Source organism: Erpetoichthys calabaricus, chromosome 10 (genome assembly GCF_900747795.2).
Source record: "Erpetoichthys calabaricus chromosome 10, fErpCal1.3, whole genome shotgun sequence".
NCBI lineage: Eukaryota > Metazoa > Chordata > Cladistia > Polypteriformes > Polypteridae > Erpetoichthys > Erpetoichthys calabaricus.
Window position 1 is genome coordinate 107,094,039 of NC_041403.2, and position 26,035 is coordinate 107,120,073.

Here is a 26,035-nt window from a genome sequence, read left to right on the forward strand (position 1 = left end):
AGTCTTTATAGCGCCTTTCTTTGGAACTCCAATGCAGCAATATTCAAATATATTCAGCTCTACAGTGAGAGAACAGACACGGAAAGCGGCTTGTTCACTTGGGATTTGAATCTTAAACTCTGCGGTTCCCAGTCCCCCTGGCAGTCCCCGTCTGCCTTTTAGAAATTAATTGCCTTGCGAGGTTTAGAGACAGCAAATGGATCTCACTGAACTAATTAGTCGATCAAGTCAGCCTTGACAGAGCGCGCGAGGTGCAAGTCAGCAGACACGTAGTGTACTGTGCTCCATGCAACAACGAGTTTAAGACCACAGGCCAAGGATTTAAACATTTTACTCTGAAAGGGACTTTGCTCATCTTTTCACTTTGCTAAATCTCTCTTCATTTTTTTTTCTTTTTATCCCCTCTTCTCTCCAGGTCTACGTAAATAGGAAAGCACAATCCTGCAGGGAGAGCTCTTTCACTATGGCCTACATGAGGATCTTCTGGACAAGACTCTCTCGAAGCCTTTCAATGATCCTAGGCACATAATTGAGGAGAGAAAACCAACATTCCAATTATAATTTTTTTTTCTGTTTATAATGAATGAATTATGTTAATTTGATATGTGTGCTTGTGCTGTCCAAGGCGGACGTGTTTTACTATCAAAGGAAAGAAGAAAAGTTAACAACCGCGTGTTTTCTGGTATCATAGAATAATAGTTGTGACGACGAGAAGGACGGAGATGAGCAGTCTGTAAAATGTCAGTATGGAAAATGTGAGCCTTTATGTATTCGCCGACAAGGTAAAAATTAAGTGTTGTTCAAAATTATATAGTTTTCCAAAACCTGAAAGCAATGCTAACTCGTTCCTGTTGGCATCATTTACTGCTTTGTCAAGGTGCAACTTTTTTCGTTGTGCTTATTAACCCCTCAGCAGGTCCGAAATGCATGTGTAGTCAGCGCTTGCCCGGCGTAATTTCTTGTTATGGCGTATGCTCTGCAAACTATCGAATGTTTTTATACACAGAAAAGAACTGCAGGGCAGAGCAAACGCATACGTGATCATAAACTCTTCATCTTTTTATTGGTGCTTTGTTCTCATTATTTTGCAAATATTCTCTGACCATTAAGTCTCTACTGCCCCCTAGTGTTTATTGTGCCACTGTTTTGGAAAAAAATGAATGCTTTGAGCCAGTATTTCATATCAAGTTTTAAATGAGCCCATTCTTGGTCAAATGGTACTTGTGTTATTAGTTACTGGTGTAAAAATGTGAAAGTTAATTTGTAATTGGGCGGAGTGGTGGCTCTGAGGCTAAGGATCTGCGCTGGTATCCCGAAGGTTGCCGGTTCGAATCCCCGTCACTGCCAAAAGAGATCCTGCTCTGCTGGGCCCTTGAGCAAGGCCCTTAACCTGTAATTGCTCCAGGGGCGCTGTACAATGGCTGACCCTGCGCTCTGACCCCAAGGGGTATGCGAAAACTACCAAATTCCTAATACAAGAAATTGTATAAGGCGAAATAAAGAACAAAAAAAAAAAAAAAATTGCTGCCTATAAAAGTCGGGAGAATATAACAAAGTAATAATGGACCGTTCTAATTTTAAGAGGCTGTTTGTAACTTGTGCTGCAGGATGACGATCTCTGGGCAACTGGAATAGCTGCAGGAGATTGAGCAGCGGGGTCAAGAAGGCGAGCGTGTTAAGGGAAAAAACCTGAAGGCACTGCACAATCAATAAAATATGGCCAGTCCATCAAGAACCTCCGGGGGATTCCACTGAATTTCTAAATGTACTGGATAAAGGCGATGCCTAACGCCATCCTTGTTAGGGATAGTGTGCAAAAGTGACAGGAGGTGCTTATTTGTCCTTTTATGTTGCATTAAGTAAAGCTCAGTGTTACTTTTTTATTATTCAGGTCATGGTCTTGGCTGCTAAAACATATCTTAGCCAAGCTAAAGAAATCCTCAGTGCTTGCACATCATGAAATATGCGAGAAGATGGTGAAATCTGTCAGTGTCACCAAGTTAAGAACGAGTTCTAGAGCTCATCAGTTTGGGGAAGTGCTAGCTGTGACGTTTCTGAATAAGGCCGCTTGCTGTCTTTACTCTTATCATGTAAAGTTTAATGTGAATCTGGAAAGCTCATCTTAGATCTCTGCGTTGAAGGCACAGACGGTGTGTTTCGCTTTAATCTTTTTTAGCCTATTTGTTAGAATTAATTGATTTCTAAGATTTTTCTACATATTTGTTAGTTCCATACATGTATAGTTGTGACCATGAGGCTGCCTTGCTTGCTGATGAATGAATCTGTTACCAGCCTTTCCAGACTTGTTTGCCTCTTTTTAGCCGACATGACTAAAACGCTCCATCTGGAAAAGGGGGCCATCCATGCAAGTTCTTCTACCGGTTAGAAATCCAGCAGCAGTTGGACTCTGTGTGTAGGTTGGAGAAATGTTGGATATTCCTGTGGCTCTTTAATGCCCATCATTGTGTGTTCAGAGTTCAGTCGAAGGATCATAAAGCCAGCAAGTCTTCAGCCCAGCTCAAGGACATGTAAATGACTGTACATATAATCGAATCGTGTGTATCATTAGCTAGATCTTCCTGCCACTGATACCATTTTCCCTAATTCTGAGGTGTGGAATGTTCGGACCCGGACACAAACAGGCAGACACAGAATGTCTCGAAGCACACACGTTTTATTGTACAACACACAATAAACCCCACAAACAGTGCACTAACCCCCAATAATACGGTCCTTTAGACACTTATTTCTCTCTCTGTCGCCTCCACTCCTCTCTTCCATGTTCTGTCTACTTCCACCTGACTCTGGCTCCTGAGTGGAGTAAGCCAGCCTCTTTTATACAACACCCGGAAGTGCTCCAGGTGCTCCCCAGTTAACATCTGGCAGCACTTCCGGGTGTGGTGGAAGTGCTGCCTGCTACTTCAGCTCCTCTTCTGGCAGCACTTCCGGGTGTGGTAGAAGTGCTGCGGACCACTGTTCCAGAGCTGTCCAGGCACTCCCTTAGTGGTGGCCACGTCCCTCCATAGGGTTGAACTTCCAAGCTCTGTGACTCCAATGTAATCCCAGGATTGTGGTCCTGGTCCTTCCCGTCTTCCGGAGTCCCGGTGGGGCAAGGTCCCTGGACATCTGTCACAGAGGTCACTATGGTTTAGCAGAAGGCCATCTCTTTCACTTTTTCTCATGTTTCCACTGGGCGAGCCTGATCTTTTCGTTGAACACAGACTGGCTACGTATTCTTTGCGTCCAGTTAAGGTGTACTGGAATGGATTTTCTTTTATTGTTGTCTTTTAGAGTGTTAAGTGGCTCAAGTGTATCTTCTGCAGTAACCGATTCCTGTTTTTCTCTAACAAACAGAAGCATCTGGGCAATGCCCTCCAATGTTCTTCAGAGCAAGAGGCTGCCAGTTTCACTGAGGCCTTGGTACCCATCATGTGTCTTTGTGGGTTTTATCTTGGGACATTTACGGGTTCTGAGAGCACACAGATGGACTCCTAGTATGTGAAGCCCACCAAGGTGACTCTTGCTAGTTTTCACATGGGTTCCCATTTTCCCCAATGTCCTAAAATGCTGTGGTACACATTTCCTTTTTACCCTTATACCAGAACTGGGTGTAATTTTAAATACATACATTGTACCTGAACTCGTGTACCTAAAGTAAATTTATGTTCTCCAGCTTATAATCGCGGCCAGATGTGTGGTGCATTTAGCAAGACTTGATTTCTGGAATGTCATATTTAATTCAGAAAGAAAATAACCCAAAATTACAACAGATAAGCCAAAAGGTAGATAATTTGCCACACAGAGGAATGTACTGTATAGTGCCCTCCATAACGTTTGGGACAAAGCCACGTTTTTCCTTGATTCACCCCTCTGCTCCACAGTTTAAAATTATAAATCATGCAGGTGTGATTAAAGTGTACTTTGCAGACTTTCATTTAAGGGTATTTGCATACATTTCAGTCACACCATGTAGAAATGACAACACTGCTTATACATGGACCAGCACTTTTAGACACCATGATGTTTGGGACATCACAATGGCAGGTCTATTAAAGCAGTCATGTTAAGTACTTTGTCGCTTATCTCGTTGCATGCAATGACTGCTTGAAGTCTGCGATTCATAGACATCATCAGGTGCTGAGTGTCTTCTCTGGTGCCAACCCTCTAATGCAGCCATCTTGAGGTCCTGTTTATTTTGGGGACTTGCCCCCTCACATTTTCTCTTCAGCATATGGAAGGCCTGCTCAACTGGATTTAAATTGGGGGACTGGCGTAGCCATTTATGATTTTTCAGCTTTAAAAAGCTCCTGCCTTCCCAGTATGTTTGGAGTCATTATTTTGTTGTAGAATGAAGCGCCGTCCAGTGAGATTGGAAGTATTTACTGAAACTTGAGCAGATGTTGCTATCTATACACATCAGAATTTATTGTGCCACTGCTGTCAGTAGGTCCATCATCAATGAGTGTGCCAGAATCTATGGCAGCCATAACATCCCCACCACCATGTTTAACCATGTGAGGTGGTCTGCTTTGGATATTAGGCAGTTCCTTTTCGTCTCCACACTTTGTTCTTGCCATCACTCTGATACAGGTTCATCGTTGTCTCATCTGTCCACCCAAAATTCTGCAGGCTCCTTTAAGTTCTTTTTCACTATCTGTAATCTGGCCATCCAGTTTTTGTGACTAACTAGTTCTTTGCATCTTGCAGCATGGCCTCTGTATTTCTGTTCGTGAAGTCTTCTGCTGATTGTTGTCTCTGACACATCCACATCTGCCTCCTGAAGTCTGTTTCTGATCTGTCAGACAGGCATTTGGGGCTTTTTCTTTACCATAGTGAGGACTCGTTCAGTCATCCACAGCAGAGGTCTTCCTTAGCCTAGCAGGCCCTTTGAGAGTGTTGAGCTCACCAGTGCGTTCTTTCTTCTTAATGATATTCCAGACAGTTGATTTCTAAGGTTTTACTGATATCTCTAATGGTTTTATTCTTGTTTTTCAGCCTTATGATGGCTTCTTTCACTTTCATTGTCCTCATGTTGAACAATGGCAACTACAGGCTCTAAAGAGTAGAAGCAACTCCGGGTATTTTATTAAGCAATGAAACCCACCTAAAGATTCCCAAACACCAGTGATGCCAATTGTCCCAAACATTATGGTGCCCTCAAATGAGGGGGTCATGTAGAAAGAGTGTTGTCATTTGTACACGGTGTGACCAAAATGTATGCAAATATCCTTGAATGACAGTCTGCAATGTGCACTTTAATCACGTCTGAGTTGTCTGATTTGTAATTTTAAACTGTGGAGCAGAGGGATAAATCAAAGGAAAAACGTGGCTTTGTCCCAAACATTATGGAGGGCAGTGTATTTCAACTAACCTCTGTCACTGACCTTACTGGTTTGTCTTGGACAGTAGCAGGAGGGTGAACTCCTTGGTAGGTGACAAACCAAATCTGACGGCCTTGCGGAGGCCAGCTAGCTGCTGTATGCGTACAACTCCACGGTGACAAACCAAAACATTTCAGTTCTGATGGATTTCTCAAACGTTAGCTGAGTGCAGGCAGAAGTATCCATTTGTGGTGTTTTACAAGAAGGTGAAGCTGTTCTGATGCACCGCATGCGCTTCATCCTGTCAAATTGTGAAGCAAGATTGGAGGAGATGCAGTAGGAGGAATTAAAGTGGTCTTGCTGTCAATAATTTCACCGGCTGTACTCCCCGGTAACTGAAAAGCGGTGTTTATTTGAACTGCAAGAATTCCCTTTTTAATACTCTGAAGTAGACAGTATGTTATACACCCAGTAAAGTGTTCGGTTCACGAGGGAATGACATTGCAAGCCAAACTTGGGGGCTGGAGCTCTAACAACACACAGAAACTGTTAGTAAGGAAGATGGACAGATCTGAAATGAACATGGCCATTGGGCCAGGAAGAATTCCATGTGCAGAATGTTGCTTTACTCTGCAAAAAGATAAATGTGTTTTTTTTTCCCCCAAATGCAGATAGTCTTTGTATAGTGCAGTGTTCCTGTAAAGCAGCAGTTTTTAAAACTGAGTGTTACCTCGTCGGCCACTCTCGTGGTTTGTGTTTTCATGTGTAAATAACAGTTTGTTAATAAAACTGAACAAAAGTTGTAATGTGTTTCTTGACTCAGCGGTTAAGATTAAGTATTTTATCGTGTCTTTGCCACGGAAAAAATAAGTTCAGCAGATTTTATAACATTGAAACTAGTGTAGAAATAAGAGTACAGTATGGAATTATAGGAAACAGTCGATTAAATATGAACACTCTGAGAAACCCGAAATTTAACAATTTCTGCTTTTCTATTTCTATGTGCTTCTCAGGATTAAAAGCATCATCATGACCATAAAGAGACAGCCCACCCAAGAATAATATTTATTTACCCGTCACTTACTCGTGTTGCTTGTACTGAGGCTCGAGAAAAATTTTTAATGTTGTGTTTTCATGGAGAACGGCGATAAACGAAATAAAGCAACAGAAATGTGAGAAAATGTGTTTACCTTCATATTTTTAACACTGCCTGATGAATGTCTAGCTTAGTGCTCACTGGGAAACAAAATGGCAGAAAAGAACACATTTCTTAGTAAAGCCAGAGGAATTATTACTTAAAGCAAAGCCATTCTGGTTGACTGTGACATAAAGCAACAAACAAACATTAAATTCTAAATTCTCTATTAATAATGATAGATAACTGCTGTAATTCAAATGCAAATGTCTCCATATAAAGAATTTTCATTCTTTATCTGCTAATTTCCTTTATCTTTGACTGTATTATTATATCATAATGCAACATTCTTAAACCCACTTAATCCAATTCATTGTTGGGGGGGGGGGGGGGGTGTGTGTGATTATATTATCATATTATATCCACACTGCAAGTTAGATTAAGAGGGTTTGAAAACGTTAAATACGATAGGCTGGTGTGTATAATTTAACGTGACATTCAGGGTGGCTTTCTATGTTGCTGCTTGAGTAGGCCGGGCCTTCCCAGAACTCTCCGCGGAATAAGGAGGATACAACATGAATGGAGGAGTAAGGGTACCTGGTGAAGGCATGGCTGCATTTTGGAAAGGAACACACCCTTTGGTCTTCCCCTCTACAAATGGGGAGTCCGTGCAAATTGTGGCAGAGAGAAGTTGGACGTTGTGGATTTGTATAGCTGATAAACACACGTTCAACGTTTATAGGTTAATTTTATTATGGTGGCCTGGCTGCCCACCCAGTTCTTCTAAATGTCGAGCTGCTGAAAGTAGCATGGGCTCCACTCAGCCCTGAACTTGATGACTTGCCATACACTCAATGGCACAAATGAAGAGCAAGTTAGATTATGGATGAAAGAGTTTGAGGGTGTTATGAGTCCTAACAAAGTTATGTATGGTCCTGTTCAGCAAGGATGACTGGTATGAAGAAGGTATCATAAAAGAACACAAAGAAGTAATGTGTCCACGGCGGCCATGCCACACTCACTTAAGAACGTCTATGCCTGTTTGGGCCTGGCCAGTACTTGAATCTAGGATAAAGACTGTGTTGCTGCTGGGAGAGATGTTGGTGAGGCCAGCAGGGGGCACTTACCCAGTGGTCTGCATGTGGATCATGATGTCCCAGTGCAGTGATGGAGACAAAGCTGGTGCCGTCCTTCACGAGACGAAAAATCGAGGAACTCACACTGTGGTCATGAAAGATCCCTGGGCGTCCCTCGTGAAGGGTAGGGTGCTTCACGATGTTCAGGCTAAATTGCCACCACAGCCTGGTCATTCTGGCCCCCTAATCATCCCCCTTCAGCACCTAATAACTAAAATGGAATGGTGTAAAATGGCTGCCGTCGCCTCATTCAGGTAGATGCTGCACATCCGTGTTGCTTGAAGTGTTTCTCTTCCCTTTCAAAGTAAAGTGCTTTAGGTGTCTTGAGCAGTGCCATATAAATGCAATGTTGTCTTCTTCTGACACAATCGACAGTATGTAGGACAGAAGAGAAAGTATGAATAACAGCCTGTGCCACAATAAGGAAATGTTAATAAAGAAAGGAGAACCCGGATAAACGATCTGAGCAGGGAATAAAGGCAAGAGCGGGTGACGGGAGTTTTGGGCAGAAGTTGACTTTATTAACAAAATATGAAACACTGAAGTTAAGAGACGTTACAGCCAGCTGTTTAAGGGGACTTCCAAGTCGATTACTTTTGCACATTTTCAGCCTTTCTCACACGTTGCAAATACACCACACCATGCTGCAATGTGTTTTCTTCTTGACAACAGTGAAATTGGTTGTGGTAGTACAAAACATTAGCAGGAGCTTTGAATTACAGTGCACTATAATGGTAGTGTATATATATATATATGTGTGTCTTTAAAAAAAAAATAAAAGATTTGAGCTGCATCAAAAAATGAATAAATTAAATGAAAAACTAAATGAAAACTTACTGTAAATAAAAAACACAAAAGTGGTATTTCCACCCCAATTCTTCAGAATCACTGTGCCGTCTTCTTGTTTCGGCTCACTTAGCCTGAAGGAGACTCACAGCTGCCTTGATGTCAAGCTTTATATTTGTCAGCACTGCCTACAGTCGTCTCTATCGTGGGATACAAAGTGCCAAAACCAAAACTAGTCGCCTAAGGCATCAGTGGCAAGTTAACAGAGAAAACCAAATATCTTCTATCCACTCTATTCAACTCTAGATAGTGGATGTTATGAAAATGTACAAATGCTTGTGTCAGTTTGCTGTCGCTGTGTATCTGTAGCCGTATATTTGTCTCTAGAACGTGAAGTAATCAAATGTGTCTAAACGCACAACGTGTGCTTAACATCAAAGTGTTCAAATGGCTCTGGTTGGTTCAGCAGTTTGTCCTGTAAACAAAAAAGAAAAAATTATTTGAAAAGACATGAATCAGGCTAGTGAAGGCCCTGGCATTTGCTTATTCAGGACCTCTGGCTGTCACTAGAAGACACTGCTTTCTCTAAAGGCAATGTCACATTACGTGACTTTTTAAGAGTTTTAGTCATAGCCTTCATATATGTAGCACAAGTGTGTTGGAGGCCGTCGGCGAGGTGGTCCCCTGACACGACATGCCCAGCAAATCACTCCAATTACACGGTTAAATCAAACAGTCGTATGGGTGGGCTCTGTGTGCATGAGAGCTGACAACCAATGAACGCTCATCCAGAAGTACAATGAACAGAATGGACCTCACAAACAGAAGAGAAGTCACCTGCCTGATGTCTCGTATTTTATGTACTACAACAGAATGGGAAAAAGAAAAAAAAAAGAAAACTGCAGGTGAAGTCACCTTACCTGTTAACCTTTCACACAACATGGGCTCCATCAGGCAGTGCGCTATTGGCTGTCAGTAAAAGGGGCTGGCACATGATCGCTAGATGTAATATGGCCAGTGATTTCCAGTCATTTAAACTGACATGGTCCAGCGATGAGGTCAGCAGCTGCGGTTGACAAATCTGACATACCCCATGAGCACAAGTCACGTAATGCGACTCCAGCTTAAAACGCATATGTAGTATAAGCCAGCGGCCCCTTTTGACATATACAGTAATCCCTCACTATATCGCGCTTCGACTTTCGCGGCTTCACTCCATCGCGGATTTTAAATGTAAGCATATCTAAATATATATCACTGATTTTTTGCTAGTTTGCGGATTTCTGCGGACAATGGGTCTTTTAATTTATGGTACATGCTTCCTCAGTTGGTTTGCCCAGTTGATTTCATACAAGGGACGCTATTGGCAGATGGCTGAGAAGCTACCCAACCAGAGCGCGTATTACGTATTAAATAAAGCTCCTCAATGATATACGATATGCTTCCCATGCGGTGCTTCGCATACTTGAAAGCCGAACAGCACGTATTGATTTTTGATTGTTTGCTTTTCTCTCTCTCTCACTCTCTCTGACATTCTCTGCTCCTGACAGAGGGGGTGTGAGCAGAGGGGCTGTTCGCACACTGGCCTAGAGGATACGGACACTCCTCTAAAAAATGCTGAAAGACTACCTTCACATTGCTCCCTTCCTTGCAGCTGCTTTGTCCTGCGGTGCTTCACATACTTAAAAGCCCAAACAGCCCTATTGATTTTTCTCTCTTTCTGTCTCTCTCTCTCTCTGATGCGCACTCCTTTGAAGTGGAAGATATGTTTGCATTCTTTTAATTGTGAGACGGAACTGTCATCTCTGTCTTGTCATGGAGCACAGTTTATACTTTTGACCAAAGGGTGTTATTTCATGTCTAGAGGGCTCTAATAATGTTAAAAAACGTATTTAGAAGGCCGTAAACAGGTTTTCTATGCTCTAACTGTGAAAATATTCGATTTATAAATAAGGAATCCTACTTCGCGGAAATTCATTTATCGCGGTAGAGTCTGGAACGGATTAACCGTGATAAACGAGGGTTTACTGTACATTCAACGAGAATTCATTCCATCAAAGCTCACTTTAAAATAAGAGTCTGGATAGTGCATCCTGTTTGTAAATAATACTTTACAAGCAAAAATAAACACAAGCATTTTGTGATCAGAAATACAAAACAAATTTATTTCCTAATTATTCCCCAACAGTCCACTGTATGCCTAGAAAGAATTTGAAAAAATAAACAAATCATCACCTTGCAACTCCTGGTCAAGACATAAAGGTCCGCACACTTCCTCGGATAACAGCCCGACAAATGGGGCAGTTATGAAGACTGGTGGCACAATCTGTGCAGACCACCAGATGGCCACATGGAACAAAGACGACAGACACCACCTTGTCCATGCAGACTTTGCAGGTCCTCTCTTCCTGCAGCTGTCGTAACTGCTCTTCTGGACTCAGCCCTGTCACGAGGGAGACACAAATCAGGAGCTTTTACAAGCACGTCAGGTTGAGAAAATGAGCAAATGCATTTGGAGGATTTCAAGTCAATCTAGATCAGCGGCTCCCAACCTTTTTTCTCTCCCGTACCCCTTGATTAGAGCTTTCATTTATGAGTACCCCCTCTCTTCGTTACCCCCACCCATCCCTCAAAAAAGTTTTTTTTTTATTTTCTTAGGTTAGCTAAATATTCAAATGACTCAAATTAACCTAATCACATTTATAGGCTTTTCTGTCCTCCCTGGCCATTGAAGCTTACTTTTATTTTATGTTAATTAGTGTTCTCATTATCCAACCCGCTTTATCCTAGCTACAGGGTCATGGGGGTCTGCTGGAGCCAATCCCAACCAACACAGGGCGCAAGGCAGGAAACAAACCCCGGGCAGGATGCCAGCCCACCGCAGAGTGTTCTCTTATTTTAATTCTGATTTTGTCTTTTTTTTTTTTCTCTTTCTTCATCATGTAAAGCACTTTGAGCTACGCTATTTGTATGAAAATGTGCTATAGAAATAAATGTTGTTTATTTTTGATTTTACATTTATTTCAATTTTTTATAATAGCAGCCTAACATATGATCAAAACAAATAAAAACAGCATTAAAATAATTTTTACCCACATTAACTTTGATATACAAGTCTTCCAACATGGCTCTTAACAATTTTAATGTGATCCTTGAGCTTGTTTCACAGATCCGAGTTCTTTAAAATCAGGTTCAAATGAAGACAGATATAACCCCAAATCAGGAGCTGCGTCAAGCTTATTGCGATATTTATTCTTAATATATGCATAAGAAGAGAATGCTCTTTCGACAAGCTCGGTGTCCGTGAAAGGTAATAAATATTTTATTGCTTTATCACTGAGTTCTTGGTACTCTTCTTTCACTGCTGCCCAGAAGTCAATGACATTTCTTTTTTTGAAATAGATTGTAAAGAAGAATCAGTCGAACGTTCAATCAATTTTTGGCTGTATCAGTATTGGTATCATCAATACTGGCCTCAGTATCACCCAGTATTGGATCGAAAACAAAATCAGCACAATCAGCCATCACCACTTGACAGACAGAAAGAGGGAGACGTTACCAGTAAGAGAGTACTCAACCCCTTTGAAGTTTTCACATTTTATTATTATACAACATTGTATCCTAGTGGATTTAATTTGGCTTTTTTGACAGTGGTCAACAGAAAAAGACTCCTTAATGTCAAAGTGAAAACAGATCTCTGCAGAATGGTCTAACTTAATTACAAATATAAAACACAAACAGTCACTTAAATCCTCACTGGTAATAATAATAATAATAATTCATTACATTTATATAGCGCTTTTCTCAGTACTCAAAGCGCTATCCACACAGGGAGGAACCGGGAAGCGAACCCACAATCTTCCACAGTCTCCTTACTGCAAAGCAGCAGCACTACCACTGCGCCACCTGTGAGGTACAGCCAGTTGGTTTTTCAAAGTCTTATAATCAGTTCAATGCAGTCTGATTGTAGTATAAAATGCACCTTAGTTAGAAGGTCCATCTTGGAGGGAATCGGTATGGTGGCCTAACCTACACAATGAAGACAAGAGAACACTCCAGGCAACTCTGAAAATGTGATAAAAAGGCACAAGTCAGGGGATGGGGACAAGAAAATGTCAGTGACTATCCTTGGGAGAGACTGTGCTAATAACAGTGGCCTGGGTGCTTCACCAGTCACAGCTTTTTGAGAGACTGTCATACGGGAGGCTCTAGAGTCGGCTGGAAGAAGGTTCTTGTGGTCTGAGGAGACCAAAACGGAGCTTGGTCATCAGACTAAATGCCAGGTTTGAATGCTGTACTTTATCAAAAATAAAGTTTGGGGTGGTGGAGCTACTTCTCTGCAGAAGGCTCTGGGTGGCTTGTGAGGGCAAAAGGTACAATGAATGCAGCAAAACACAGGAAAGTCCAGGGGGACAGCCTGATGTAGTCTGCAAGAAACCCGCACCTTGGCAGAAGAATTGGTTTGCAGCAAGGTAACAACCCCAGACATAAAAATGGCTGTTCACTCATGATCTCCATGCAACCTGGCAGAGCTTGAGAAGTTGGGCAAAGAAGAATATGGAAATACTGCAGTGTCCAGATGGACAAAGCTGACATAGACCTGTGCACACAGGTTCATGGCTGCCAAAAGGTGCATCTGCTAAATTCTGAAGTGATGGAGGTAACTCGTTACTTTATGTTTATATCTCTAATTAATTTAGACAACTTTACAGAGATCTGTTCCCACTTTGATATATGTTGTATTACAATAAAATGTGAAAACTTCCAAGAAGGTGAAAGAGAGGGACAGAGCGTGCGATACCAGAGGTCCTGCACTTGCCAGTACGGGAACACAGGGTGACTGTATGCTCTGCAGACATGCTGGATGCCTAGGCAGGGCCAGCAGCACAAATGATAAAGAGTTACACCTTGAGCAGTTGTTGGCCATGGTCCCATAGAATGTGAGGGGCATGCAACAGTAGACAACAATAAGGCCGACCTTTCTCTTTGAACATGGAATGTGGTCCAGGGAGAGCAGGCATGAAGTTACGCACAGTTGGCAGCACATGCTTACTAGCTGGCCTCAGCATGCCCACTGCATGGCAAATTGATTGAAAGAGTCTATGCATCTAGTACTCTCCTGTCCACTCACTTGAAGTGGCACTAAGGACCCTAAGAGGCTGCCTTGGAGATCTGAGGATAACTGAAGGCTCTGAGGTGCATCACGAGCCACTAGAGGAAACTCTAGCTTGATGTCCTCATAGTAAGAGTACTGCAGCCTTTCACTTTGAATGTAATTCAGGAGGCTGTCCAGAAGGACCTCAGTAGGGTGTCTGACTTGTGTCAGTGCAGGCAGAATGGTTTTGCTTCTGCTTTTTTTTTTGTTCTTGCTGTGTTAATCCTTTCTCTCGTAGCCATTTCTGCACACTTTTCACCTCTTTTACTGTTGGTGGATCCTCTTGTGTTGGTGGTGTCCTTAAAAAAACACACTTCATAATATATACAGAATACATGAAACACAGAGAGTCCACATAATACTTTAGTACACAGCTTGTGTGCTCCAGTGTGGGCTCCTGCCTTGCACCTGTTGTTGCTGGAATGCACTCCAACTCTCAATGACACTCAACTGAATAAGACAAATTATGGCTATGCCGTCTAAACTGAAGGTCACTACAGAAATGGAATGAATAAAACAAAGAACAGTCCTGTCTCCTTTTCTCTTTACCTCATACTAAACATATAACACCAGGTCATGTCACTTGCAGAAGTTTTCTGATGATTCTGCACTAACGGGGGGGCATTGATAAGGGAGATGATACAGAGTATAGGAGTCAGGTGGAGAATGTCCTTGGTGCAAAGAGCGCTGTCTGCAACTCAACATCAGCAAAACCAGAGAACTGCTTCTTGACTCCTGCTACACCAAACAGTCGCTATGTCCAGTCACTATTAGGGAGTGCATGTGTCCCGCATTCCCCCACACTTACACAGGAACAATTTAGAGTTGTCAATTATCCCAACTCGCACATCTTTTGGACTATTCAAGGAAGCCCCCAAGCACACAAGAATATATGACAACTATGCGTGAGATTTAAACCCCAGAATGCCATGTCCATGTGTTGCTCTGCAGCTTTCTTCCTCACAAAATATTTAGTTTGATTACTCCAGTATTGATTAAAAAGGCTGACTTATGGAAACATCACTTACAATGCAGCAATGTTAAATTGTTGTTAGGTGTTTATTTACGTGATTCTTTTATCTAGCATGTGCATCCTGAAGGCCCGCGGGTGGTACCAGAGGTGGCAGTTTTGAGGCTTAGTGTTGAACGCATGATCTAAGACATGTTGCGGACTTCTCAGATGTTCTGGGAATAACATACCGCTTTCCTTTGGGTAATCCATTTGTCTCTGTTCACTGCCACCTGCCCCTTGACTTAGGCTTTCAGGAGGCTCTGTAAAGAAGACTAACAGATGTTACCCAGTGTTGCCATCCCAGAGAAAAACATGAGGTTAACTGTCATACTTTTTCATTTGCTTTAATTGGTACACCAATAAAAAAAAATACTTTAATTACCTTATGTAAAGCAGCCTAAAGGGTAATTAAGCACCTTTGATAATACACAATCTAAGCAATTTGGGAATTTTAAAGGAGTTTTATGAAGCTTTAAGATATCCAGACCACTGAGAATAAAGCAGTTGCAGAATAATAAGACATTTGAAAATGTTAATGTTATAAAAACACAACATAATAAAAGATTAACAAAAAAGAGCAGCAGAAGGTGGCATGGAGTCATTGTGGCCTTTGGTGGGTACCTAATCCTGCAACTGAGAACAGCTAAGGCCAAAATGAAGACACGTTTTCTCACATGTCTGGGTACTTGCCAATCATAGCACACTAACCTGAACAGTCATGTCTCTGTTGTTAACGTTGTATACCTTTTTTTTTTTGCTATGAACGTCAAACAGAGAACACACTAGTATAATGCTAACAGGCATCCTCAATTAGCATTGAAATCCAAGCACACGCCATTTTTTTTTTTTTAAAGTACGCCTTACCTCCAGTCTTCCTGGCCATCTATCCCACTGCTGACACCAGTGTAGCAAACACTAATTCTGGACTGCATGGGACCACAGAGGAGCTGCCCCTCTGTGTGAATCCTAATCCCCCTCAAAGTTTTTTATGCTTTTATAGTCATACCTCTAGACTGGTCTGATCTTTGCCTCTCTTCATCTTCCGCTTCTAGAGTAGCAGACACCAGGTCAGAGACTGTGTTGTACTGAAGGCCAGTGAGAAGGTACTTGGATTTAACTAAACTCTCCACCACACTGTAATCAAACCCCATCTGCAACACTGCCTGGACCACTGGAGACTGAAGCAGGAGGGGCACATCCAGATTACCAACCACATCTAAAAAAGATTAGTTCACACAATGATTTTCTTCATTATCTGCATCATGTATCTATAAGTGAGTAAAACAGAGACACAAAGTAACAAGCCTATCATCTGGTGTGGAGCTGAAACGTTCCACACCTAACAGATCTTCACCCCAATCTAATTACAATGATTTTCAAACTACTGCATTCGAGTTGAATTACTAATTTTCTCAGATAAATTACAGCTATCTGTTGTTTATGGTTAAGAATCAGGAAATCTATTCAAAGAAATTGACAGTACGTGTGGTCAAAGCCCATTGTGCAGTGTTGTTTGCCATCTTGTGGTTGACTCGTGTACTGCAGTGACAGCAAGTGTGCAGCCTTCCAAAAGATCATTTGGAAGATATTCTCAAATAGAAGGGCAATTCAAATATATCTGGAATGTTTTAAATATTGAAACACATTCTAGAACAAACTTTTAACTCACATAGAGACAGCCTGAAATACAATCTTAATCAGGTATTGGTAACCTATTTATAGAATTTTCCATAAATGCAATGGTACTTGTGGAAATTTTCAAATGAAGTACAGCAAAATTGAATAGATTATTCCTATAGTTAAATGAGATCTTTAAATAGGCACAAACTGACTTACAGATAGCTTTAAATTAATTAATGATATCTTTTAAATCCTTTTATTTTAATTAAAGTTTGGTCAGCCTTATTAATCAAATTATCATTTAGACAGTAATTAGAAAAATGCAAATTAACAGCCTGGATTTTCAATGCCTTCAAATGAGTTTTTACCCTATCCTGCACCACCTATTTAAAAAGAACAAAATATTTTACTGCGTAACCACTATCCACTGTCTAACCCCTGCTTCACCCAATTCAGGACTGCAGGGAGTGGGCTCATCCCAGCAGCACGGGGTGCAAGGCAGAAACCAACTCTGGACTGGGCCACTCCCATGTGACTACCGGGAGGTTATCAGTTACCCTAACACACAAACACACACATCCCAGAGAAGCGCTCCCACACACACAGGAATGACGTGCACACTCTACAAGGACAATGACTGAGCCACAATTTGAATCCCGGGCTCTGGAGCTGGGAGCTTGCAGTGTAAACCGTGGTGCCACTGTGCACAGTAATATTATAGAAAATATGAAATAACTGAAGTATCTAAGTATTCTCCTATCTGCAGCCATTCATTACTTCCTCTGTCCACAGATGGATTTCATTCAGGTTGAGTGTGGCCTCTCAAGGACACTAGGAACACCTCGGCAAAAATACTGAATGCTTATCAAATTTTAATGTATTAATGGAATTTAATAATATGAAGAATATTCATTGCACTTTGACAAGATGGAGCAAAACATGCTCCAGAAGATTTTTAAAAATTTTAAAATGCATTAGTAGGGTAAAAAAAAAAAAAAAAAAAAAAACTTATTTTGAAGGCATATCTTAAAATGTCGAACAGTGTCACACACGTGCGCTTGAGAGGCAACTTGGCTCATATAAACAACAAGACTCATATATATGTAGTTACACTCCCAACCAGGGGTTGGCGCTGTTGCCCAATGCCTTTTCTCTTCCTCCCTCTGCAGAAGCAGTGATTGACAGTCACAACCCTAATGACTTCACTTCCGGTTCCCAATCACCTGAACCCGCCTCTTCCTGTTCTCCCTGACTGAAAAATGGCTCTGCCGCCATCTTGGAGCCAGTTGAAGATTGACTTATTTTGTTGTTATTTTTTCAGTCTGCCAATTATATGGGAATACTACTGTGCCCAAACTTGTTAATCGGTTTCTGTTCTTGTTATTACAACAGTTAAATGTTCTTCAAAATGCACAGTTGCCTATAAATTTATTTAGGTGCCTGTAGAAAACATTTACTTAAGTTACGCGTGTGCCTGCAGTTTTGTACAGCACCAATCAGATTTTTTTCTGTGCAGTGTAAGCACATGGAATTGGATTGCTAAGCTTGGACCAAGACCCAGGGATGGAGCCTCCATAACATGATGCTGCCACCAGTGTGTCACTGTGCTTCAGTGTAATGAGAGAATTTGTACAAACCTTCAATTTGCAAATGGCACTATGATCTCCATTCATGCCGGTAAGTTACTTTTTGTTTTGTCAGACCCAAGAATATTCTGTCACAAAGCAATTCTGTACTGTACCGTTTTTATTAACAAATGCCAGACAGTTTTAATGCAGAGGCTGCTGTCATTTGGACAGTTCTCCCCTCTCAGCCATACAGCTTCATAGTAAGGTTAGGGTCTTCACGGGCTTCTTCACCAATTGTCTGACTTGTGTGCTCACCTTACAAGAACAGCCTGCTCTGGCTATGAACCACAAGGACAGACTTGCTCTGCTCCTGTGAGCTTTCAAAACAATACATCAGGTTCAGTTCTGGTTGGGCCTTATCAGTAACAGAATTTGGTGTTTAATGCTATGGTTTTCATTGTGCTGACATTGTTCCCTTTTCTTTTAAAAAAGAATATCATCCCAATGATTTGTGGTTTGGAACAAGTGAGTTGTTCATAGTCCTTTGTTTTTTCATTTCCATTTCTTTCCAAATATTTTAATAGAACAGACACATCATGATTAGCACACACATTGGCTTAATTGGTCTTTGTCGTTTGCATCTCATTTTTAACGGGCAGCTGGCTAAAAAAAAAAACAAGCAATTAAAGCAGAGAATGCATCTTTTTAAAACTAAAAGAAGCCGTTTTGGGATTGGGAATCTTAAAATCAAGTCAACAAAAGTGAAACACAGAAATGCTGCTTCAGCAGCAATAACAGACTTCTAGTTAAGCAATCGGGTTGGAACAAAAACCTGCAGCCACGGGGGCTACTGCAGGACTGAACCCGAAGACCCCTGCCCTACATAATCTTTACTTTTTCATATTCATTATTTTACATGATTTTGACATTCTTGACCACCACTTCCAGTTTGCTTGTCAGTGTAACTCTTGAGAGGGTGAATTGATCATGATCAAATCTGGCCTGTTAAGTATGATCCTGAACGCTACTATCCAATAGATTTTAAACAAAATTGGGTTAAAAGAATGTCTATTTTATGTAATACAATTCAGTAAAGTGAAGACGTTTATTCCCTCTACTCAGAAATGGGAAAAAAAGTGTTATTTTACCAAAGCACTGCATTATTTTGCAACCAGTAACGGCGCATTGCCCAATAACGTGAATACACTTGACTTATAGTCTTCATCCTCTTTCTCTGTACGTTTAGCATTCGTTTGCTCAGAGGTTGATGCGCTTGCTACTTCCTGAGCAGCTCTTCTTTTCTCCACCCTAGCAGCCCGCTTCTTCTCTTCTTCTGTCGGCATCTGTTTGCATTAAAACTGATTAAGTTGGTGTTTGTATTGCAATTACTTAGTACGTTTTCTTTCATTTTTCACTTAAGCTGGCACTTCAGTCTGCCTCAAGAATGATGTAAGATATGAAGAGGTAGGGGAAGTGATGGTGAAGGTGGTGTGGATGAGAATGGCCCCCATACACATCTGCTGAATGACCGCCCTGCTGGCCACTGCCAAGAGATGATTCAACAAAAAAATAAAATTAGAATAAAAAGAATAAAAATCATCACCCCGAAAGCAGACAGTAGAGGTCACGTAGTATATGTGTACCAAATTTCAGGTCAATAGGTCAAACAGTTTGCGAGCTACAGTTGACTTAAAATCCTGGACAGACAAATGGACAGCCATGGTAGCGTATTATATATGAAAATAATTACTCTGCTGTTTCACAAACATATTGCATTCTTTACCCAAAATATTGCATTCTGTGGTCATAGTTGTCATGCAAGTGAGTTCTCTCTAGTTGTTTTGTGACAGCTAGTGAGGGAGAAATTAAGCCCACATGCATAGTGTGCAGTCAAGTGACAAGAACTGAACAGACATACAGGCATACATTTAATCCTGCACGTGCTGAGTGGTACATTTAATCGGGTCACAGGGAGCCAACGATCATAGCAGCAGCATTGGGTGTAAGCATTTGGTGGACCAAATTCATAAGTGGGGCATCTGAAATACTGAAGGGGGTGCATGGTATGATAAACTCCAACAAGTTACAGTACACCCTAGCGCATGGGTGGTGGGGCTTGACATAATGTTTGGGGAGGCTTAGATCCTCTGGAGCCATGCTTTTGCAGGGCACAATTCCACAGGCAATCAGAAAACAGTATGTTGCATGCCATAAAGCATCCATTAGTTTTAATCCAGCTATGTAATATAAAGATTCTGAAATAATGTGACCTGGTGGTGCAACAGCTTGTATTCATAGCTCGAACTTTCGAGAGTTCAGGTTGGGGATGGAAAAAGGGGATGGATGTTATTTACTTTACAGTGTATGGAGAACTGCACTTTTTAGTTAATTCAGACTTATGACTGACACATTTCTAGGATTCAGAGTCAACAACTGGTAATCACCTGCAGTCGGGCACACTCACGGATACAAAATCAATCTGTAAAAACACGTGGAGAACATGCAAACCAACATGCAGACTCTGGTGCTGTGATGAAGGAAAGACAGATCTGCGCTACGTTAGCACTCTGCTAAATTATAACCTTATTAAAACTAAAAGAATACCTATAAGTTTTGTTCGGTATTTGTCACTTGATTGCATGCTATGTGCGTCATTAATCATTCCGTAACTATATGACTCACTTGCACAATGCACAATGAAGTAGCTGGCAATATTATTGCAAAATAACGCAATACTCTTTGTGAAATGCAATAATAATTTTTGGTAGCACTTTAGTTTAGGTACTGTAAAAATGCATCTATTACTCAATTTAGTATTATATGACAAGAACTTAACAAAGGCTTCTTTTGGCCTTCATAACACCTAAAAAACATCAGTATGTAGTGTGATAGACGGCCAGGAACCCTGCCCCGCCAGGATGCCAGGAGGAAGGAGGAACCAGGAGAGCAGCACTTCTTTTCCCTGGGTACCCGGCCGGTCCTTGATCCCTGGGGGACAGCACTTCCAGGACACCAGGAAGTGCTGACAAACCAGGGATGGTTAGGGCAGCACTTCCACCACACTGGGGAGTGCTACCGGAAGTCGGTCATCGGGCACCTGGAGCACATCCGGGGCTGCATAAAAGGGGCCGCCTCACTCCATTCGGAGAGCCGGAGTCGGGTGGAAGAAGGATGGAGCTTGTGGGACAGGAGTGGAGGCGGCCAAAGATGCCAAGGACTGCATACTTGTAAATATTGTAAATAGTGGTTGCTGAATAAACGTGTTATGTTTTTGACAATGCTTTGTCGTGTCTGTCTGTGGCCGAGCTATCTTTTAGAGTAGGATATTCATCTCTGTGCAGTGTGGCATTTTGCCATGATGGTAAAATGACTTGTTAATGTGAAGGATTCATAGGTTTTATAATAAATATGTAATATTAAGTGAAATGCGACTCAGCTAAGCCCCCTCAGACCACTCCAAAGTGACATTTTGTTAGCAGGGCACATTTGTAAGTCTTCTGAAGACCCAAAGAAGTGTTTGTTAAGGTCTTGTTTAAAATGTAGTAAATTAGTAATGGATGCATTTTTGCAATTTCCAAACTAGTGTTACCAATTTTGTTTGGGTGGCAGGAATAGGTTTTCTTTATATTTGAAAAAAATTAAGTGTAAAGTTTCAGTAGATGAAAAGTTTAAAGAGATATCACCTGAAGCATTTCACTTACTGCAAACACAATGGCACTTGAAGTTAATTTTTTTGGAAAAGCTTCAAATTAAAGTGCTTAGGAATACAAATCCCTACAGTATTTGCAATAAACATTATTGGAGATGGTCTAACAGTTTTGATCAATGAAAGAAAAGACCAACTCAACAGTGGGAAATCCTAACGTGCCGACACAGCAATACCCTGGGCATCTTCAGTCTCTCAAGCCTGATGTCTACTTTTGTTCGTTTTAGAATTGATAACTGGTTTTGTTATTTATAAATCTGGATCATGGAAGACAGATATACTGGCATCAAGAATGATCTGAGAATGGAGAAAGCTGCATGGTGACATGGGCCTGATCTTACGAAGACACAGAGCATGCCTCCACACAGGTCAGTCAGGAGTTCGTTCCACACACAGCCATTTACTCTTTAGTACAGTGATAAAGCATATGTATCATCCCCCAAAAAAACAGCTGAAAAGGAGTTAAGCAATCCTACTTTCCGATCAAAATGCATCGACCAGCTGTTTGATATTGGTGTTGGCAGAAGATTTTCAATCGGCAGATGCATTTTGAGTTTAACTTATTCTCAAAGATAACAAAATTGAATATAATCGTAAAATATTTAATTTATAAGACCCTCTCCTGCAGTAAAAGAGAGGGCTTCAATGGACTTGAATTTTAATAGAAAAAGTAAAGAAAACATATCACCAAACAACTTTGAGAAAGACATGGAGATTACCAGCTTCATGAAATTCATTTGGGTTACAGCTTAAAGATCTGAACGTTATAATCACCAACCTGTGAGGTGGGTTAAACAATTTCTGGCATTTCATTTCGTTTTCTAAACTGCTTTGTCCTGAGCATGGTCGCGGGGGGTGTTGGAGCCTATTCCAGCCATCACAGTGCACAAGGACAGGACGCCAGTGCATCCAGAGAAGCTTCTGTGCACAACGCAAGATGTCCAAACCTCATGTCATTTTTGCTGTGCGGCCCTCATGCCCAGTGTACACGTGTCAAGTGTAAACTAGGCTTTACGCTCCACATAAAGAGGGCATGAACGATAAGGAGAATAAACCAACTCAAATCATTTAAAGAATAAATAAAAATCGAAACACAAAATACTCATTAAAAAACAACTCAGTAAGATACAAGACTTTTTAATAGGTTATTTCTCTTTAAATGTGTTTTTCTCTCTATTTCTGTTAGTGGTTTTTAGGTTGTTTTTTTTAATCATATAGAATATAGTTTTGTTGTCAGTTAGGTCATTTTTGTTTTCGTCTCACAACATCACTATTGTATTTTCTTGTGGGTGTCGCCATTTTGAGTTCTGGAGTCATGATGTAACTGCTCGTTGCTAGGGGTATTTCTTCAGAGGTTACTTAACGTAGACAAAACAGAGTAAAAGCCACCATCTAATTTTAAAACGCTCAGCCCTTTGTGTGTTGCTCTCGTTACTGAGGATAAAGACGTCAACTCATTTCCATTTCTGTGTGATCCAAGAATAAAAAAAGTTCAACAACTAAGGACCAAGTAGGTAAAGTACTCTAAATCAATGAGATCAGATACACTTAAAAAGCATTCAAATGTATATGTATTTATGATTTATGAATGTAGACATACACACACACACACAAACATAAATTTATTTCAGTTTGGTCATCCTGCATGTTTTTCCTTCAGGAAGGAAGACTACATTTGAACTGAGTACTTTTTTCCAAGCAACAGTTCTTAACAGAATATCTTGAAGACGTGAGGACATGTGCACTCTCAAAGTTGTCTTTTTTTCCTTTTTGTGAGGGCAGGTTTACAGAGGACTTTCAGAAAATAAGTAGCAAAAAAATTGTTGAAAATACGGCCCCACGTAATCCTTGTTGTTGCAAAAACTCAGTTCACTGTCACAAGGCAGCAATGGAGGAGAGAACTGCCACCTAACCTGCGTCATCCTAGATACTGAATAAAACGTCTTTCGACTTGCATTAATTCTTCTTGGTTTTTTTCTTTGATTTTTGTGCAGTGATGTTGTATTGGTTAAAAGTCCTTTTCTCTTCCCAGTATTCAACACCTGGTTACACATTTTTGACTGTGGGAAAATACTGGACCAGGAGAAGAACATTTAGCTATTTTATCTAGCCACTTTTTGCATTTGTCGTCGAATGCAACCAAATACAAAAAGACAAAAACACTTTTTGAAAAATAAATTACAAAAGAATACACAAAAGTTGATAAAATAAATAAGTTAAAACAAAAGACACTTGAGCCAGGGATAAAACTGTAGCCACAGCATAACACCTGGAGCTTTCAAACAGCAGCCCTGACAACCGTGCCATTGTGCTTCCCAGGTACACTTCAAACATGACAAAATATCAGGAAGGGGAGGGGAAAACACTTCAAGTCTGTATTAAAAAAGGCAGAAGGACTTTACATATTTTCATCCTGCCTTTAAACTTTTTAGTCCCACTGATGAATAAACATATGCACACAGCCCAAAAATGTAGATACTTCAATCAGCTAAGAAAGAACATGCAAACTCTACACAGAATCCACCACGGCATATACTCAAACTGAGGTGAGCACCCCTGTCAAATACTGCTCTCACTATTTTTCTATCTTCGTTTGTTTTAGTCACTGCATTTCAGATCTCTGACCCCAAGGTATATCTGGAAACTGTACTTCAACAACCACCATTCAATTTTTCTAGATATTTCAACTCTTTGACTGTGTGAATGGCAAAGAATTGAACTATAATGGGAAAAGGGCATTTATGTAAAAGAGCAATTTTTTGAAGTTGTCTCGATGCTATAATTGCTCCTCTGATTACCATATGCCAATAGAAAACACATTAAAATATAATTATTTGTACCAGTCAACCTTACCCAAAATGGAATAATTCTGCAGATCTCTGTTCTGTTTTTTTTTCATTCAAGTATAATCTCATTCTGGGCCATGTTCATTGCTGCCAGCAGTACCTCTGTTAGCTTGGAGATGGCACAATTTTTGTTCCAAGGCTTAACTGTATTAGTCTCCTCATTTAAGCATCTTTTCCTATCACATGAGGCTTGTGTTTAGAATCCAGTTACTGTGTCTTTTGTGGTCTGAATCTGCTTTCTAGATTCCATACATCGGCCAATGTTTTTGGGCTTATTTATGTCCCTTAATGGATGGTGATTCTCATCTTGTTCTTTTATTTTACTTCTCCAAAAGTCAGTCAATCTGTCTGTCTTTCCACCATGATCAGATATTCACTTGTTCAAAAGCTGTCAAGTTTCCTACTTCAGATCCTTTTAAACAGCACTGTGGGCAGCTTTCAGTATCCATGTGTGAGGAGAATAAACCTGAAGGTATATACAGATGTGAACAACTTTGTTGGGAGCCCTCCATGCAAAAAGAAAAACTGCCTCTGAAATAACTTGAAACTGACAAAAGCAGTGGGCACCCATCACTGCTTATCCCATGTTTAACAAAACTCAGACTTTGCTTTAGAATTTTGGTTTAAAAGAATGCTTCAATTAATAACACAAATGAAAATGGGATAGACAAAGATGATGGGACCCTTAACTTAATATTTTGTTGCACAACCTTTAGTGGCAATCACCACAAACAAGCGATTATTGCAGCTTTCAGTGAGACTTCTGCACTTGTCATCAGGTAGTTTGGCCCCCGTTTCCTGAGCAAACTGCTCTACTGTGTCATGTTTGAAGGGTACCCTCTCCAGACTGCACGTTTCGGTGCTTTCCATAGAAGTTCCATTGGATTCAAATCAGGGTTCATAGATGGACACTTCAGAATATTCCAGTGTTCTGCTCTTAGCCATTCTAGGGTGTTCTGGGTCATTATCCTGTTGGATCCATGACATGTGCCTGAGACAGAGCTCTGTGACACTGAACAGCGTCTTGCTAGAGAATATCTTGATAGTCTTGAGATTTTATTGTTCCCTACATAGACTCAAGGAACCCCATACCAGACGAAACACAGCAGCCCCAAAACATAACTAAGCCTCCTCCAGGTTTCACAGTAGGTATGGTGTTCTCATCTTTCAAAGCTTCATTTTTTTCTGTCCAAAGCACATTCTCCCAGAAGCAATGTGGCTTGTCGGTATAAATTTTAGCAAATTCCAGTCTGGCTTTTTATGTTTTTTCTTTCAACAGCTATTCTTTGCAATCAGACACTGTTGGACACTGACCTTGGAGTTCAGCTTGTATCTCTTTGGAAGTTGTCCTTGGATTTTTGTCTACCATTCTCACTATCTCTCTGCCCATTCTGGGGTCAATTTTCCTCTTGTGGTCGTGTCCATGGAGGTTGATTATAGTCCCATGGACCCTTAGACTTCTTAATAACATTTGCAAATGTTTTCACAGGGCCATCAAGCTGCTTGGAGATAGTCTTACAGCCTTTGCCTTTAGCATGCTTGTCTATCATTTTCTTTCTGATCTCCTCAGACAACTCTCTCCTTTCTTTACTCTGGTCCATGTTCAGTGTGGGACACACAATGATACCAAACAGCAGAGTGACTACTTTTCTCCATTTAAATGACTGATTACACAGTTGGAGACATGTGTGATACTAATTAAAGCAAACAAGTTTGTAAAAATCACACTAATCCAATTATTTATGATCTT

The 26,035-nt window shown here is 40.8% G+C and overlaps 2 protein-coding genes and 1 long non-coding RNA gene across 7 annotated transcripts in view; 2 read left to right on the forward strand and 1 right to left on the reverse strand.

Annotated features, from left to right (window-relative positions):
- Positions 1 to 1,271, forward strand: part of LOC114659301 (sodium/potassium-transporting ATPase subunit beta-1-interacting protein 4-like) — a 240,637-nt gene extending 239,366 nt beyond the window's left edge. For both annotated transcript variants that reach the window (XM_028811717.2, XM_028811715.2), the window contains one exon: positions 416 to 1,271. In XM_028811717.2, coding sequence (XP_028667550.1) covers positions 416 to 429 — 14 coding nt within the window. In that variant the 3' untranslated portion in view covers positions 430 to 1,271. The remainder of the gene's footprint in view (positions 1 to 415) is intronic.
- Positions 1,272 to 1,649: 378 nt separating this feature from the next.
- Positions 1,650 to 6,127, forward strand: LOC127529417 (uncharacterized). Its single transcript, XR_007936102.1, has 2 exons — positions 1,650 to 2,611; positions 3,138 to 6,127. It is a non-coding gene; the product is annotated as an uncharacterized LOC127529417 (long non-coding RNA).
- A 1,974-nt stretch (positions 6,128 to 8,101) lies between these two features.
- Positions 8,102 to 26,035, reverse strand: part of birc7 (baculoviral IAP repeat containing 7) — a 47,945-nt gene continuing 30,011 nt past the window's right edge. Inside the window, exons 5-8 of one of the 4 annotated variants that reach the window (XM_028811719.2) lie at positions 15,552 to 15,761; positions 14,734 to 14,805; positions 10,614 to 10,821; positions 8,102 to 8,853 (exon numbers count right to left, since the gene is read on the reverse strand). In XM_028811719.2, the coding sequence (XP_028667552.1) occupies positions 10,628 to 10,821; positions 14,734 to 14,805; positions 15,552 to 15,761 (476 nt within the window). In that variant the 3' untranslated portion in view covers positions 8,102 to 8,853; positions 10,614 to 10,627. Of the gene's footprint in view, positions 8,854 to 10,613; positions 10,822 to 14,733; positions 14,818 to 15,551; positions 15,762 to 26,035 lie in introns of all 4 variants that reach the window. The other 3 variants (XM_028811718.2, XM_051932868.1, XM_028811720.2) reach the window with 3 other exon arrangements.